The sequence below is a fragment of the Phaseolus vulgaris genome, chromosome 8 (assembly GCF_000499845.2).
Source record: "Phaseolus vulgaris cultivar G19833 chromosome 8, P. vulgaris v2.0, whole genome shotgun sequence".
Classification (NCBI taxonomy): domain Eukaryota; kingdom Viridiplantae; phylum Streptophyta; class Magnoliopsida; order Fabales; family Fabaceae; genus Phaseolus; species Phaseolus vulgaris.
The window spans coordinates 54,141,253-54,158,454 of record NC_023752.2 but is presented as its reverse complement, the minus strand read 5'-3'; the positions used below and the strand labels follow the sequence as shown (position 1 = coordinate 54,158,454).

General features: G+C 34.5%; 2 protein-coding genes and 1 long non-coding RNA gene across 3 annotated transcripts; 2 read left to right on the top strand and 1 right to left on the bottom strand.

The window, feature by feature from the left end:
* The first annotated feature begins 735 nt into the window (after positions 1 to 735).
* On the top strand, positions 736 to 2,160 carry LOC137826032 (uncharacterized). Its single transcript, XR_011083394.1, has 2 exons — positions 736 to 984; positions 1,717 to 2,160. It is a non-coding gene; the product is annotated as an uncharacterized lncRNA (long non-coding RNA).
* Positions 2,161 to 4,882: 2,722 nt separating this feature from the next.
* LOC137826031 (pentatricopeptide repeat-containing protein At5g16860) lies at positions 4,883 to 7,739 on the bottom strand. The gene has a single exon (XM_068631875.1). It carries the CDS (start codon positions 7,651 to 7,653, stop codon positions 5,062 to 5,064), a length of 2,592 nt encoding a protein of 863 aa, XP_068487976.1. The 5' UTR covers positions 7,654 to 7,739; the 3' UTR covers positions 4,883 to 5,061.
* A 731-nt stretch (positions 7,740 to 8,470) lies between these two features.
* LOC137823918 (uncharacterized) lies at positions 8,471 to 15,592 on the top strand. The gene is made up of 8 exons (XM_068629263.1): positions 8,471 to 8,757; positions 8,843 to 8,948; positions 9,089 to 11,187; positions 11,671 to 13,022; positions 13,187 to 13,317; positions 13,455 to 14,209; positions 14,545 to 14,657; positions 15,029 to 15,592. The coding sequence occupies exons 1-8, from the start codon at positions 8,692 to 8,694 to the stop codon at positions 15,321 to 15,323; spliced, it is 4,917 nt and encodes a 1,638-aa protein (XP_068485364.1). The 5' UTR covers positions 8,471 to 8,691; the 3' UTR covers positions 15,324 to 15,592.
* Positions 15,593 to 17,202: the final 1,610 nt, after the last annotated feature.

Sequence of the window (17,202 nt, the reverse complement as noted above, 5' to 3'; positions counted from 1 at the left end):
TTTGATATTTTAGAAAACTAATGTATTTCTACTTTTTAAAATTATGTTAGAATCGTGCTAAAATTGTCAGAAATTTAACAAATATTTTTTGAATTGGACACTTCACCAATACGATACGTGTGTCCGACACGGACACGCCATTTAAAAGGCGTGTCTGAGCCTAATAATAATTGCTATGCTAAAAGTTAGAGTGACAGACAAATAGAGAACTCTTTGGTGTATCATCATGATTAATTTTAGTTTATATTTTTTTCCAAGGGGATTCCAGCCTAATGGTTATTTTTATCTAAACTATTATTGCAATCAGAATTTCCAAATAATTGATTGTTTCTTGTGTATTTCATTTACATTTGTTTTTTTAGTAATTTGACAAATGTAGATATTGATTTTACAGGTTGCCACTTCAACCAACAGGGAAGTAGATGCACATATTCCTATTTACCCTAACTTGCCACGGCAACTTATCTGTTAGCTTCACAATGTGACCATGCACGTAAGGATAAAAAAATAGTTCAGAACTTAAGTTTAGATCTGCATCTGGAACATATTTATGGGCTTGCATTTTGAACCTTTAAAGCATGCATCTTGATGCTGAAGCAAGAGAAGCACATGTGCAAATGACTGCAACCACTAAGTCCTGTACTTTTCTATTATTTGCCACCTTGTTCTATTTTATTTTTAATTTTTGTATCACATCTTGACATTATTTATTTTGCTGCAAGAGCAAAAGGTGGTGTATCTTCTGCCTGCTGAATTGAGCAATCCCAGCAAGCAATACCAGTACTCATGGAGGATTTTCTTTTCCTCGAAGAGCAGCTGAAAAAAGTCTTCCCTTCCTCTTGTAAGTCATATTCACATAGTGATATTGTCTGTTATATGTTTCTTTAATTTGTTTCTCAGGATTACACACGGCAGCCTCCTGCCTAGAGAACTAATAGCCAGAGATGTTCATGATAATGAATGGAAATTTGCTCACATTTCAAGGTTTGTTTGAGTGAATTTTTTTTATATAATTTATTTGTGGTCCCTGTGTCTACATTTTTTTGTCCACTTTATGCTGCTGCACATAATTACTGGTAAAGAATAACAGCTCTGATGGTCTTTGCATATTTGATATACTCAAATCAGTGATCTTTCATTTTATCAGGCAAAACATTAGTTGGAATAGCATTGGAAGCAGGGCATAGGTTTCTAAGCAGTAATTTAATTACATTATAACATGAATAAGTTGGCTGTGCTATTTCTACTTCTGTCTTGTTGCATACCGTCACATCCTTATTTGGTTGGCTTGGCTTCTTTGCTTGTTTGGTCAAATTTGTTTCAAGTCTTCAACGTAGCATTACTGTTGTAATTTTTAAATTTTAGTCAACCTTAGTCGGTCTAATTTTTTGTTTTGCATGAATAATATGAAAACTGTGTTAAGAATCATTACAAAGGTTGAGTATATAGCTGTTAATCATATACAAATTATCCTCTCTAGCTCTTCCACTACTTCTGAAGATCCTTATCCATATCACGTTTGACAGTTGTTTATAGCAAAACCAAGGAATGATTTGGCTCACGAAAATTGCTTAAATTGTTACTTTATGTTTTCACTTCGATCAACATTTAATCAATTAATGAGCTGGTTCCTGCCTAAAAGTTTTGTACTTCAATTTAGATTTAGCTGATTCCTGATTCTGCACCGAAAATCATTTACATTTGATAATTTTGCAGGGGGCTTGTGAACAATGTGTGGTACATAAAAATACTCTCCACTAGAAGAGCAGCAAATTGGGAACGGTGTTAGTCCTTCTACTTATGCCCAGGTCACACACTTTCTACCTCTAGCAACTCTTGTGATAATTATGCTAGTCAACAAGAGTCGAGAAGTTCCAGAAATGGCATGGCATCAATGAGGTCTTTTCACTACACTAGGACATTCTCCTATGTAAGGAATGTTAGTTGAAAATTTGTGGTGGCACCATTTTTTGTTACAAGTTTCTTATGTATACATTGGTCCAGCATTATTATACTTCACATTAATGGTTGAGATGTAGTGATTTTGCTAAGTCTTGATACAGATCAACAGCAAATGACTGTAAATTATGATAGGTGACCTTGTTTATGTAATGGTTAGTTGCACTTGAGAAAAATACAAAAGAATAAGGAATTGAGTCATTTTCCCTCTCTTATATTCTCATATTTATATTAGCTTTTACAATAACTTTGGGGATATCAGAAACAATATATGAAAAGGAAGAGAAGAGAAGAGAATAGGAAAAGGTATATATGCACAAAGTACACAACAACTTTTCAATGAATTCTACTTGAGACAACTTATTCGAACATTCCCCTTCAAGCTAGAGCATACAAATTATATATGCCAAACTTAGAACAAATAAATTCAATCCGAGGTCCTCTCAAGAATTTTGTGAATATATGTACGTTTATCATTTGATCAGACAATCTCTGCAGATTTCTTTGGACAAGAACTTTTTTGTTACAATACATCTTCATCGGGTGAATTTTAGAAAAAAAATAATTCTTTGAAGGAAATGTTTTACCCATATAAGCTGACTAGAGAAATTATCCTATACTTAACTTCACTAGATAATATTTTTTCCAAAGAAAATACAATATCTTGTAGTAGAACATTTGCGAATAGGAGAATCAACCCAATCAACATTATAATATTTAGAGATTTGGGTATTTCCTTTATTTTCATAATATAATTATTATCTTGGAGTCTTTTTGAGATATCTTAGAATATGATGACAACATTTCAATGATCAATACAAGGATTATGCATAAACTAACTCACCACAAAAAGTACAAAAGACACATCTTGTCTACTCACCACAAAAAGTACAAAAGACACATCTTGTCTAGTGGTAAGATAAATAAGTTTTTCAACTAATCTTCCATAACTTTTTGGATCAAAGAAAGTTTCTCCTTGTTCTTGCCATTAATTTCTGATACTAATTCATAGGACAATCCACTGGTTTACAATTAATTGTACCCATATCTTTTAGAATGTTAAGAGCATATACTTCATTTGAGAGATTACAACTCCTTCTTTTGAAAAAACTATTTCTATTCCCAAAAAAATATGTAAGACTTTGATGATACTTGGCCTGAAAATGATTGTATGTGTTCTTTTAACTTGAGATATTTTAGCAGCATCATTTTCTGTAATGATTATATCATCAATATACATTATTAAGTACACAGATGTGACAATAGAAAACAAATTATCTGCCTTACTAAAAGATTGAACAATGTGGAGATTGCTTGAGAACATTAAAAAATAGTATAACTTACAAATTAAACCAGACTCCTCCTGGGTTATGAAGACTTCCTTTTTTAGATCTCCACGAAGAAAAACATTTTAATATCTTACTGATGAAGGGGCCAATGGTTAACCATGGCAAGGAAAAGCCTGTTAATAGTCATTTTGGCCATCGAAAAAAGAGTATAACTGTAGTTAAACACATATTTAAGTATATCTTTTAGCCACCAATTGAGTTTTGAGATTATCAACTTCATTGTAGGTCCAACTTTAATGACAGATAACCAAATGTTTTCTTCCTGGGCGAAAGAGGAACTAATTCATATATTTTGTTATGCTCAAGAAACTGCATTTTAGTAATCATGGTTTGTCATTATCCAAAGATGATTAAGTGCTTTTGTCACACATTTAAGAATAATAAAAAACAAACAAAAAAATAAAGGAAAATAAGGAAACAACTTAGTGGTAGCTAAGAAAATGGTAAATAAGATGAAGATTACGGTAAAGTGAGTACTTTTGTGAATGTAGATGAGTCCACTCAAGTCATCATGATCAATAGTTGTAGTATTAGTGATAAATGAGAAGAACGTGCTCAAGAGGACTCACCACTAGTAATTTGATTCCTGGGTTGATAAACTAAAATATGTGGTGCAATGTTTTAAAAGGGAAGAGAATAGGAAAAAACATATCTAGAAACTAGATACACCACTAAACACATGGCTGCATTTCAATAAATTCTAAAAGTTGCTTATATAAATTATTATTTATTATCTGTTATTTAGTTCTTGCAATCGAAATTTGGGAGTTTAGTTCTTGTTCCATTTTCTTGAGAGTATGGCAAACAAGTTTTCGTCAACTTGAGTTCTAAAAGGTAAAAATAACAAACTTTTAATAGAATATTTCTTATGAACAAATAATTTATTAAGTAATATTTCTTATTGTATTAAAGGACATTTCAAATGATTTTTTTTGGAGTTGTCAAATTTAAATTGCAGTATTTTTGCATTTCAGGCATAGGTTAATCAATAATTTACTATACTTCTCTAAAAATGTTGATTTTAACGTAATTATAGTTTCTCCTTTAAAAAGACTACACGCATAGTTTTTAGTTCGAGTATTTATATTTTCCCCTTTTTCATGTGCTTCAATGTTCTTTATTTGTTTCAACACATATTACAATGATAGACTGGTCACTTTTAAGAGGCAATGTCCCCTTAAAAACCTATAAAATCCATAATTTTCACGTTAATATACGCACTATCAATTCCAGACAATGAGTTCCAATGTTTATTGGAATGAAAATAATCTTACACATTGCATTTACACTACAGAAATCAGTTATGATTTCGTGTTTCTCCATTTATTCTTATATATTTTAGTTTAACTCTTTATATGAATTTTTCTAGAATTTCATATTCCTTATAGCAAAATTAGTTTCTTTGATTTTTTTATATTTTTATATTTCACTTCACATCAAATTTTCCATCGCAATACACAACCCTGATATATTCTATTAAACAATAAATCCCAATCACAAAGGCTACGGTTATTATCTTAGAAAAAAGATATATATATATATATATACAAAGATTTTTCTGTGTAATCATAAAATTAGGATGTAAGAATTCATATAAATTACTAAATTTTTCTACTGTTAGGTTGATTCTAATAGTTTCCTTCTAATTACATAAAGGACCATTGTACATTTCTCATTAGTATAGTAAAATAATAAAATTACCTCTCTCGTAGCAAAAATGTCATAAATTAAATGGAATGGGTTGATTTCTTTGTCACCAGTAGCCTTTACATGAGCAGGATCCATTTCTGAAATGATGGAAGCGACTTGAATCTCTCAGGATGATCTCATGTTCAATAATCTTGGATATGTAGGTTATGGCAGAGTGGCAATCACCACAGATGCGTAAATTCTTGGTGATTCGAATGGGTGCAGCTGGTGGTAATGTTAGAATGCCATAGGCAAGAGCCAACTTCTCACTATGTTCAGAAAGCAGGTCACCCTTTTCTTCATCATCAACATCATGGAGAGCAAAACTTGTCTGAGGAACATAACCAATGGCTTTAATGCGGTGAATCAAGTCTGCAAGTGTTTCATATATCTGTTGAGACTGTGAGTGAGATCTGTCTCCAACAAAAAAGGTTGCAACGCCTTTCCTTCCTTCCACCCAGCTGCAACCAGGTCTTTTCTTGATTCCACTACGTTTCATCATATATCTGATCCTAGCTACGTCTTTCCAGCGACTGGCATTGGCGTATATGTTTGAAAGCAAAGTGTATGACCCATCATTCCCTGATTCCAATTCTAACAAACGCTTTGCCGCAAGTTCCCCAACTTCCACATTCGAATGTAACCGACAAGCACTGAGCAAGGCCACCCACACTACTGGGGTTGGTTCCACAGGCATTTCATCAATGAGCTTCATAGCTTCTCCTAACCGACCAGCGCGACCCCAGAGATCAACCATGCAAGCATAATGCTCCGGTCCAGGATCTACCCCAAATTCCTTCCTCATTCTATTAAAGAAATCAGTACCCTGATCCACCATTCCCGAATGACTACAAGCATAAAGCAAAACAAGAAAGGTTATGCCATCAGGCACTAGAGACACTTTCCTCATCTCATCAAAAACCTGGACAGCATCTTCACCACGTCCATGCATGCCGTATCCAGTCATTAAAGACGTCCAAGAGACAGCATTTCTGTGTGGCATGTTGTCAAAAACAATCTGAGCGGTATCCACATCTCCACATTTGGAATACATGTCTATAAGACAATTTGCCACAAACAGCACAACAGACCCATAGCAATTGCGCAACACATAAGCATGGATTTGCCTTCCAAACCTCAATGCTGACAAACGAGCACAGGCCACAAGGGCACATGATAAAGTGAAATCATTAGGCTTTATATACTTATAAAACATTTCGGAGAAAAGCTGTAGAGCATGATTGGCATCACCATGTTGGGCATACCCACCAATCATCACAGTCCAGGTAACCACGTCTCTATCTTTTGAAGATACTGAATCAAACATTTTTCTAGCCACCTCTGTGCTTTGGCATTTAGCATACATGTCAATTAGACCATTAATCACCTTCAAATCATCATCCCCAGGATCAGGTCCATCTAAGCTGAGAATAGATTTGATGGCATAGCAATGAGTTTCTTTCCCATGGAGCAATGCCCCAACAGAGGCACAAGCTGAAAGTAACGAGACGAGAGTGACCACATTCGGACGAGAACCACAACTGCACATCTGCCTAAACACATCCAAAGCTTCACAACCCTGTCCTCGCTGCGCATACCCTGTGATAACAGCTGTCCAAGTCACAACATCTAGCTCAATGTCTTCCTCCCGCATCCTCTCAAACAAAGAAAGAGCATGTTCCAATCTGCCAGCTTGAGAATAGCCAGTCACCATGGCGTTCCAAGAAACAACATCTTTAAACACCATCCTCTGGAAAACCTTATTGGCCTCCTCCACCTCCCCACACTTAGCATACATATCAACCACAGCATTTCCCACAAAAACATCATCCACCAACCCACTTCTGATAGCAAACCCATGAACCTCTCTGCCATGCAGCAAGGCAGCCAGGGAAGCACAAGCAGGAAGTATGTTAACGAGGCTGATCACGTCCGGGGACATCAAATTCAGTCTAGTCATTTTACGAAACAATAAAAGTGAAGTCTTTGCATCGGAGGCCCCCATATAAGCAGACACAATAGAATTCCACGACACCAAGTCCTGAATACCCCACTGACACAAATCATCGAACACCTGGTGTGCGTGGCTGAGGGCTCCACACTTCCCATACATGGAGACCAGCGCATTGCAAACGAACACATTGGAAGCAAAGCCAGATCGTGCGACGGTAGCATGGAGGGAAGCACCGAGGGAAAGAAAGGAACAACCTTTGAAGAGAAAAGGGTAGGTATAGTGGTCAGGGGTCCACCCCAGTGACTTCATCCGCCGGAAGAGAGCGAAAACTTTGCGAGGAGTTCCGAGGTGAAGGGCGCGTCTTATGAGTTGGTTCCACCAGAAAACGGAAGACGGCGATGGAGGGAGGCGCTCTAGAAGCAGAATGGCGGTGGCAGTTGAATTGCAGGCCATGTATGCGCCGATTAGGTCCGTGACCAAATGCAGAAGGCCCTGCACGATGCTCTGCTGATGCCACACTTTTACCTGGGTTAGAGAGTTGCATTGTTTCAAGATTGAAGGTGTGATTGTGATGGCTGCAGTTGAAGAAGCCGCAGAAGAGAAGAGGCGAGTGTTGTTGGAGAGTGGTGACAGTGACAGTGACAGTGACAGCAACACCTTCGTCTTCAATGGAAAGCAGCAACAGCAACAGCGTAGAAGCATGCTAATGCCAACGTTGTCTCCACATTCTCAACCTTCTCTCTGTATTCTATGATTCAACATTCAACTTTTTTTTTGGATAAATTATTTTTAAACTCACTTATTAATATAAAATTAAATTATCAAAATTTCATTTACCAATTTCAATTACAATTTACATGAAATAACTTATCTAATACTTAATTTTACCAAAAACATAATTCATAAACTAGCTAATCATGGATCAATTAATACTTACTTAACCAAGAATAAATACTTTTGGAGATATTTTTTGGAATTGCTTCACCCTCCTAGTAAATTAATTATATAAACTCTTCTGAATGCATTTTATTTCACAAATAGCATTTATTCAAATGCATCTTATTTGGTACAACTTTTACAAATTTTAATCATTATAATCAATACATATATCAAACAAACAATCCAATTTCCTCATTATATTATTAATTAATATATGATATTTATCTAGTCACAACCATTTCACCAAATAAATTTTAAAAAATATGGCTAATATAGTAATTAGATAATAGTTCAGTTAATTGAAAAAAAAATGTGAGTTATTATTATAAATACATTTATAATCAGACGTGTGCTGGTTTCTATGGATGAAAAAAATTCATCTTATGATAATATTTTTACAAAATAAATTAAAATTGACATATTAAGCATATTTTATTAGACTTACAAAATAGTATGACCTATTTTAATAGAAAAGAAGAATAAAAATGATTCGATTTTGTAATTTATTTTCTAGAATATTTTTTTATTCCTTTTTTGTCCAATGGCCAAAATGAATGAATATTTTTGTTTCTTGTTTATTAAGATTTAAATGTGAATTTCTGTATTATTTGTTTTTTCTTGTATTTTTAATTGCAACCGAAGAATTCACATTAATAAGGGTGAATTAAACTCTCCAGATTCAATATTGAAGCTGTGCAAACTCTCGGCTATGGGGTTTAGGGTTTACTTCACCGCCACAACCACCGTCACCACCGTCACCGGCTCTTAGTGTCGTTCGTTTCATTTTACTGCATTGCGAAGATGACATTGTCTATGAATCGAGATCAGACACTGAAATCCGATTCCAAAAATCCCTGTTGTGACCACGTAGTACCTCTTCCCTTCACACCTCCATTTATTTTGCTACGCTTTCGATTTTAACCATGTATCTTTTTTTTCTCTTTATACGCAGTGGAAGAAGAAATACTCGAAGGTGCAGGAATCGCGCAATGCTCTGCGACAAGCCGTCAAGGTTCTTGAAATCAAAATCAACGAAATCCAGTCCCGCAGTACCAACGGTAAGTAATATGTTAAATTTCTAAGATTTGGGGTATAAGGCATTATCTGGTTATGTTCGGAGTATGCATATGCTATCAGTTTAGTTTATTTGAGGGAATGTTGAATATGCTAGTAATGTATGTGATGTTATTCTCTGCAGCATGTGGGGTCAAAGTGGAAAGAGGGGATAAATTGGGGGAATTTACTGCTGCTAGGGTATCCTTAGGGAGTGAAAGTTCCAGCTTTGAGCCTCAGATTGATACTCCCAAAACACAGCAGGGGTGCAGCGGCCGTGGGGATGAGAATGGGACCTTACAAGCTGATAGGGAAAAGGAAATTAGTAGATTGAAGGAGCTGCTTGAGGTGGAAAATGGAAGGGCTGATTCTGAGATGAAGAAAGCTGCCGAAGCTTGCAAATTGCTAGAAGATGAGAAGACTAAGGCTGCTGAAAAGGAAAAGGAAATCGGTAGGTTGAAAGGGCTTTTAGATGTGGAGAAGAGGAGGGTTAATTCAGAGAGTAAGAAAGCTGCTGAAGCGTGCAAGTTGGTAGGAGAAGAGAAGAAGAAAGCTGCTGAAAAGGAAAATGAAATCAGTAGACTGAAGGAGCTTATAGAGACAGAAAAGAGGAGCGCTGATTCTGAGAGGAATAAAGATGCTGAAGTACGGAAGTTACTTGGAGAAGAGAAGAATAAGGTTTTTGAAAAGGAAAAGGAGATTAGTAGATTGAAGGAGCTTATCGAGGCAGAGAAGAGAAGGGATGATTCTGAGAGGAAGAAAGACAATGATGTTTGCAAGTTACTTGGAGAAGAGAAGAAGAAGGTTGCTGAAAAGGAAAAGGAGATTAGTAGATTGAAGGAGCTTATAGAGTCAGAGAAGAGAAGGGATGATTCTGAGAGGAAGAAAGACAATGAAGTTTGGAAGTTACTTGGAGAAGAGAAGAATAAGGTTGCTGAAAAGGAAAAGGAAATTAGTAGATTGAATGAGTTTATTGAGGCAGAGAAGAGAAGGGATGATTCTGAGAGGAAGAAAGACAATGAAGTTTGCAAGTTACTTGAAGAAGAGAAGAATAAAGTTTTTGAAAAGGAAAAGGAGATTAGTAGATTGAAGGAGCTTATGGAGGCAGAGAAGAGAAGGGATGATTTTGAGAGGAAGAAAGACAATGAAGTTTGCAAGTTACTTGGAGAAGAGGAGAAGAAGGTTGCTGAAAAGGAAAAGGAGATTAGCAGATTGAAGGAGCTTATAGAGTCAGAGAAGAGAAGGGATGATTCTGAGAGGAAGAAAGACAATGAAGTTTGCAAGTTACTTGTAGAAGAGAAGAATAAGGTTGCTGAAAAGGAAAAGGAAATAGGTAGATTGAGGGAGCTTCTAGAGGAGAAGAAAAGAAGGACTGATTCTGAGAGGAAGAAAGACAATGAAGTTTGCAAGCTACTTGGAGAAGAGAAAAATAAGGTTGCTGAAAAGGAAAAAGAAACCTGTAGATTGAAGGAGCTTCTAGAGGAGAAGAAGAGAATGGCCGATTCTGAGAGGAAGAAAGCTTCTGCTGCTTGCAAGTTACTAGAAGAGGAGAAGAAGAAGGCTGCTGAAAAGGGGGAGATTGCCAGAGTTGAGGGGGAGAAGTATAGGATTCAAATTGGTCAATTGGAGAAACAGGTTAATGAAGCAAAAACAAAGTTGGTGTCGGAGATATCTATGTTTAAAGAGGCAACCAAAAAGTTTGAAGCTGATAAGAACAAACTATTAGCAGAAAAAAGAAAGGCTGATTCAGCAATGGCAAGAGCAAATGAAAAGTTAGAGGTAGAAAAACAAAAGGTTGACAAGGAAAAAAGGTGTGCAGATGCTGAGATGGTTAAACTAGAGGAGCAGAAGGCACTTGCTGAGGATAACTGGAACAAGTTCATGAAAGAGAAATGCCTTGCTGTTCAGATGTCTCAGCAGTTAGAAGAGGATAAGCAGACAATTGAGGATTTCAAACAGAAGATCCATGAACTCTCATCCTTGACAAAGCCTGTTGAAATGGCTGCTGACAACAAGGTTAAAGCTGAAAGTACAAAAATGAAGCTTTTGAAAAATAAACTTAAGCTGGAAAAGCTACGAGCAAAGCATACAAGGCAAAAATATAAGTTAGAAGCAAGTCGGTATGACATTTTGCGGAACGAATTAGGCCGTCTAAAGGTTGATTTCATTCAATTTCTACACCGCGTTGATATGCTTGATGCATCCTTTTCACCTGTTGCTGGAAGTAAGCATGACCAAACAAAGGTTGGTTTCACGGACAGATTGTTTACGGTTATGTATAATATTTGAGTATTTTTTCTATTTTGCCATTTTTTATCTCATCTCCTGGTTGAAATCATGCACACTTTTGAAGCCAATGATTTCGTCCTGGATTACTCTCATATGCAGATTAAAGTGAGACTACTTATGTTATGGACAATTGGTTATGAACTTATTGGTTGTTGTCCCCTGAATTATTGCAATCTTTGGTTTTATGATCATATAACAGTAGCACCAAAAGATTAGTTAACTTTGGGAAATTTTCAGTATCCCTGAAAGCAATACATAATTATTTGGGTTGTTATATTATATATCAGAACGAAATAATTGTTTAGTAGTTAGATGGTACTTGGTTACATGTCTGAATTCATATAATTAGGGATTTGTTTTAAATTTCTTTTGTTGGCTCTCTTTTTACTTCATGTTTTTGTTGTATACGCACGACGTAACTATTTTCATCTTTTGCAGTATGAGAATATACTAGACATGCAGAATTTAAATGTCATTAGACAAATTGGCAAGCTAAATTTGTCTGAGATTCTTAGCCAATTTGACAATGAGGTTCTGAAGCCTTGCTGCACAATGATGGATGCAAGTGATCCATTGAGGAAGAACATGCAGAATAGCACTCCACACCTCACTCCTGGTGGAAATTGCTCTGAATCTATCACAGGTATTGGTTCTAAATTGGAGCCTCTGGTTAGAGGATCCAACCAAACAAAGTTACAGAGTTCTGCTATAAATTCCAGTACAGAATCTTTTTCTGATGGACAGTTGATGGGCTCACAGGATGCAAGCATTTTTCCAGTTACTGCTTCAGCACAATTGACTCAGGAGATCTTTAATGCTAAACAAAACATGTGCAACCCATCTGATAAATCTGTTGATGTGCAGCACAGGAAGAGGAAAAGAATGCATGATACAGTTGAATATATTGCAAATTTGTCTTCTGAGAAACTCTCTGATTTTCATGGTTTGTTGTATAGAAAACTTGGCAAATGCTTAGGAGGGAAAGTGGCACTTCATAATCCTAATAATTTACAGGAAGAGAATAAAAGGGCCCACAAGAAGAGAAAGAAATCTCGAAGGGAAAAAGTGGACATGATATCTTGGATTAACAGGGATGAGAAGAAAGCAACGACAGAGACCAACAGTGAGGTCTATGATGATGCAAATGTCTGTAGACAGACTTCCTGCCCTGCTCCACGTACTTTAGAAACCACTCAAGCATGTGGGGAGAGAATATGTGATGTTGCAAATAGTTTCGATTCCATAATTAATTTTGATAAAGTGCCTGATGAAAGTTATATGAAATTATTAGAATTAGAAAATGCTTTCAGTGAGGAATGCTATAGAAAAGCAATGGATCTTCCCTTGTCTCCATCTCTTCCTGACATTGAGTTTCATGAAATATTTGAAGAGGATAATTTGACGATTCCCTCTCTACATAAATCACTCCCAGACAACGTGTTGAGTTCAAGAGCAGACCTGTTCATTTCACCTCCCTCTGATGTAATTAATGTTGAATTCATTTCTAGTGCACAAAAATATGATGATTGTGGAGTTTCTTGTAATTCACTTGTGCACACTACAGAAAATTCAAGGAGTGCTTTTCCGGTGGAGGATGGAATAAGATCTTTAAACAACAAACTTCCTGAATTTTGTGTTCTCTTTTCAAATGTTGAGGATAGTAATATCATATCAAGGATATTTACTGCTACAAAAAGTTGTATAGCTCAGTGCAATTTGGCTACTCAAAGAGGCTGGGCGGTTAATAACATATTAACTGCACTTAAAATGGAAGAAAAGCTCACACAGAAGTAAGTGTCTCATGCTCTTTTTGATAGTATGAGGTCAATGCTGTTGAACACCTTCCATACATTTTGTTTCAGTATTTTGCTTTCCTTGTTGAAACAAACTAATCAGGTAGACTAATGGTGGTGTTGATATTAATTTTATTATTATTACTTTTTTAATTTCTCAGGGAGAGGGTTTCAGTGCTGTTAACACTTATGCTGTTCAATTTTTCCATGACGACAACAGAGACATTTGGGAGACTCTGGGATGGGAAATCATTCCACTGCGTGCGATCTTATTCTGAACATATCTGCACAGGTTTTCTAATCTATTTCATGATCAACTTCCATTTGCTCAACATTAAAATAATGTTTTTGATTCTATATAATATTATGTTATTTGCACTTCATTGAACTTGAATTTAATTTGACGAAAGTTCACATCTTTTTCCTCAGTTATGACTGATGCAGAGACAAGAATCCTGTTTGTAGAGAATTATTCTTTGCATGAGCTGCTTGGCCTCATTGAAGATTTTCTTATACAGGGAAAAATTATAGTAAACAATAGAGTAGATGCTGAAACTCTGTCTTCTGATTTGAGAGCCACTGATTTTGTGAATTGTGTTAATGAGATATCATCTGATGCAGCTTCAAGTGAACAATTGGTGGCAGCAAGTATTATATTAGCATCAGTATGTGCTGCAACTGATTATGTTGGATTTATCTGTGATGCTTCTTATCATATTCTTCGATCATGCAAGTTGGATTCTTTGATGGTGTTGACTATTCTCCATATTTTTTCTTATCTGGGTGGAGAGAAGTTTTTTAACAAGGATAATTTTGGTTTAACGGTGACTGTTTTGAAGTCTATAATTATGTTTCTTGAGAATGGGAGACTATCTGTTGCTACTGTCTGTCTTCCTTCAATAAATCAACTGCATGCTGAATTGTGTATGAATGCTAAATGCCCATTCTTGGAAGGTGCTGAATCCATTGATGCAGTTGCATGCTTGCTCTTGGAAGAGATAAAACGAGTGGATTTGTCAGAATCTGGGTTCATGGAAGTTCAATGTGCAATTGACAAGAACTATGATGTGCCCTGTTCAAAAAAATGCCTGATTTCTGCAACTCAACCTGACACCCTTAAAACTGTCGACTGTTGTTGCCTGAGTAATGTCCTGTCTCTGGTGGAACTGGTAGCAAACAAAATGGTATTATTCTCATTATTGACCGTGATCTATAATTTCTTTTTTATCAAGTTCTAAATTTATGGAGTAATTCACCTTCCAAAAATTAGTGACAGTCTTTTCTTTAGAATTGATCTCATACTGAAATTAATAGAATTATACAATGTGAAATTGACCATGAAAATGTTTCTTGAATGTGATGTCACTCGTGTTATTCACTATCATTTGCTGAAATAAGTGGCTTCTTGCCAAGGCCTGAGTTTTTGCGTGGTTGAGAGCTATACTGTTCTCGACTTCTCATTGTTTAGGTGATTTCATCATAATCAATCCTGATTTCATGTTTTCTTTTCCTAATACAGAGCTGGCACTGGGTTGGTATGAAACTTGTTCCTCAGCTGCTGAATATACTCGACTCATGTGTAGAGGAGAACTTTGCTATTCGTATAATTGTTCTTCTAGGTCAGCTTGGAAGGTAAATTGGTCACGTTGATATTGTTATTGTTACCAATCACTCATGCATAATGTGAAACGTATGTTTGTACGAATAGAGGATATATTTATGTTTCATGAGAGTGAGAAATTGAGAGGATATATGCATGGCTTATTACTTACAATTAAGATCATTTAGAGTTGTCTTAAAGGAAATAATGATTTTTTTTTATTTCTGAACACTAAATCCCAATTTCGGGGTAGCACCCTTAGGCGTAAGATACACAAATAAGTGATTTCTCTTGATATTCGACATTAAAATATGATATGATTTGATGGTATTTGTTTCAACAAAGAAGGATTCTTTCACATAATTATTGTTTGTGTTCTAACAGTGATAAATGTAAATTTCAGGACTGGAGTTGATGTTGGTGGATTTGAAGATCAAGGTGTTGGGAACTTGAGATGTTATTTGTGTACTTATTTTTGTCGCACCTCTTCCGTGAAAGCAGACCTTTCTCTTCAATTTGCCACTGCCAGTGCTCTGTTTGGCCTTCTACCTCTTGATTTTGAATCCCTTTTTCACACCAACATCAATCTTTCAGCTTATTCTAAATCTATTTCTGACAACGCTGAAACTTTGAGGAAGTGGTTCTCTGGGCTGCGTAAAGATCAACAGAAATTGCTATCTGATGTATATAACAAGTAAAAAATTTATCAGTAGTTTTAACATGATTGAAAATAGGATTTCCGAGCCAATTGATGTAATTGACAACGCTCTTGGAGAAGTTTTGTAGATGGACCGGTTATGGAAGATTAGATATGGCGTTGATTCAATATTTTTGAGAGCCTTCAACTTGGCTTGTATGCCCATGTTCTTGTTTCCGAAATTTTGTACATAATTTCTTTTTTTAGCTGTAAACTTGTAAATTTCTTGTCATTATATTTATAGTGAAGCTGGTTGACCTCTTGCAGCAACCATGAATGTTTATGTTAAACATATAGAACATATAACTGAAGGGATTTCTCTTATCTTATAGGAAATTTCACATTTTGTTAGATATTTAAATTTTACATGATTTTATTTTAAATATTTTATTTAGTCAAGACAATATAAATTTATTAAATTTTATTTTTTTAATAAAGTATTCGTGGCTCGTATAATTAAGAATAAGTCATTTTTTAAATATTAAAACTGATTGAAATTTATTATACATTTTATTACCTTTCTGAGGTGTGGGAAAGTGTAAGATTATATTAAAGAAGAACTGAACTTTATAATTAAGAAAAAAAAAAAGAGTTTTACGTCACTAAAGACATTATTAAAACAATTTTAATAAAAATAATCTAATTAACATTTATGAAAAATAAATATTTCTAATACTTTATTTATATTGAATGAAAATAATAATAATTAACAGTAATAACAATAGTAAAATAATTTTAATAATTTAAATATAAAAATAACTTTATTAACATTAATAAAAAAATTTATGAATATAAAAATATCATTTTTTTATTTTAGAATATATTTTCAATTTTCAATTTTAAGTAATTATGTTTACTTTTCTGGAATGTTAGAATTTCATTTTCTTTTGAAATTTTTTATTCAAAACATATTGTACAATAAATTATTTTTTAAAAATTAATTGCCTTTTATATTTTTTTTTATCTAAATATGCTATAGTTAGTTTGATTTTAATCCATCCTTATTTCATATGTTATTTTAATGGCTGAAATAGATTTATGTTGAAATTTTGGTTTAAAATTAAGGTTCTTTTTTTGTAATATATAGATTTAACCGTTGTTTTACTTAATTAAGAACGATAAGTAAGTTTAATACTAAAATTTAAGATACATACCAAATTTTTTTATGAATTGGAAGATATGTTTAAACTTTCTTATCCCAAATAAAGATTTCACGAGTTAAGCAACATCTCTATCCAATCAGATTTTTAAACAGAGTAAGTTTATTTTACTCTAAAATGTCTTTAAAGATTTTTTATTTTCTTTATCCTAAAGATTCTTTATTCTCTATTTTTTTTCTATGATTTAATCATCAATCTTAGTGGGATCAGCTGAAAAAAGTAATTATCTCAACTTATTCTATTATATACTGAATTTCTGTTATGTTTTGGTAACTTGCATTATACCCTTATATTTTAAAGCTTATCGAGACTGAGAGGCTAAAATTCTAGAGATTGCTTGGAAAACAAACAATTAAGGTAAGAGAAACTAACTTTACTTTTTTTATAGTATCCTAAGCTAGAAGATTTGGATGTGGAGAGGACATGGTCCATTATTCAATTTATTTTGCAGAGATGTTTTTGTTTACATACCGTTTAAACTTGTAGAAATCTTAGATTTTGATAATTTAGTATTTAAGTGTTGCTTCTTTATGTTGTTAAAATAGGACTTTTGAATGTTATGGATTGCATTTTGAATGATATTGTATGATGAAAGTGATATGAAATTAAATTCATATATTTGGGATAATGTATGGACTGGTGTTTGTTTATGTATTAAGTATTGGTGCATATGTGGCAACACAGATCTCCGAGCTTACTGGTGATCTAAGTCACATAGAC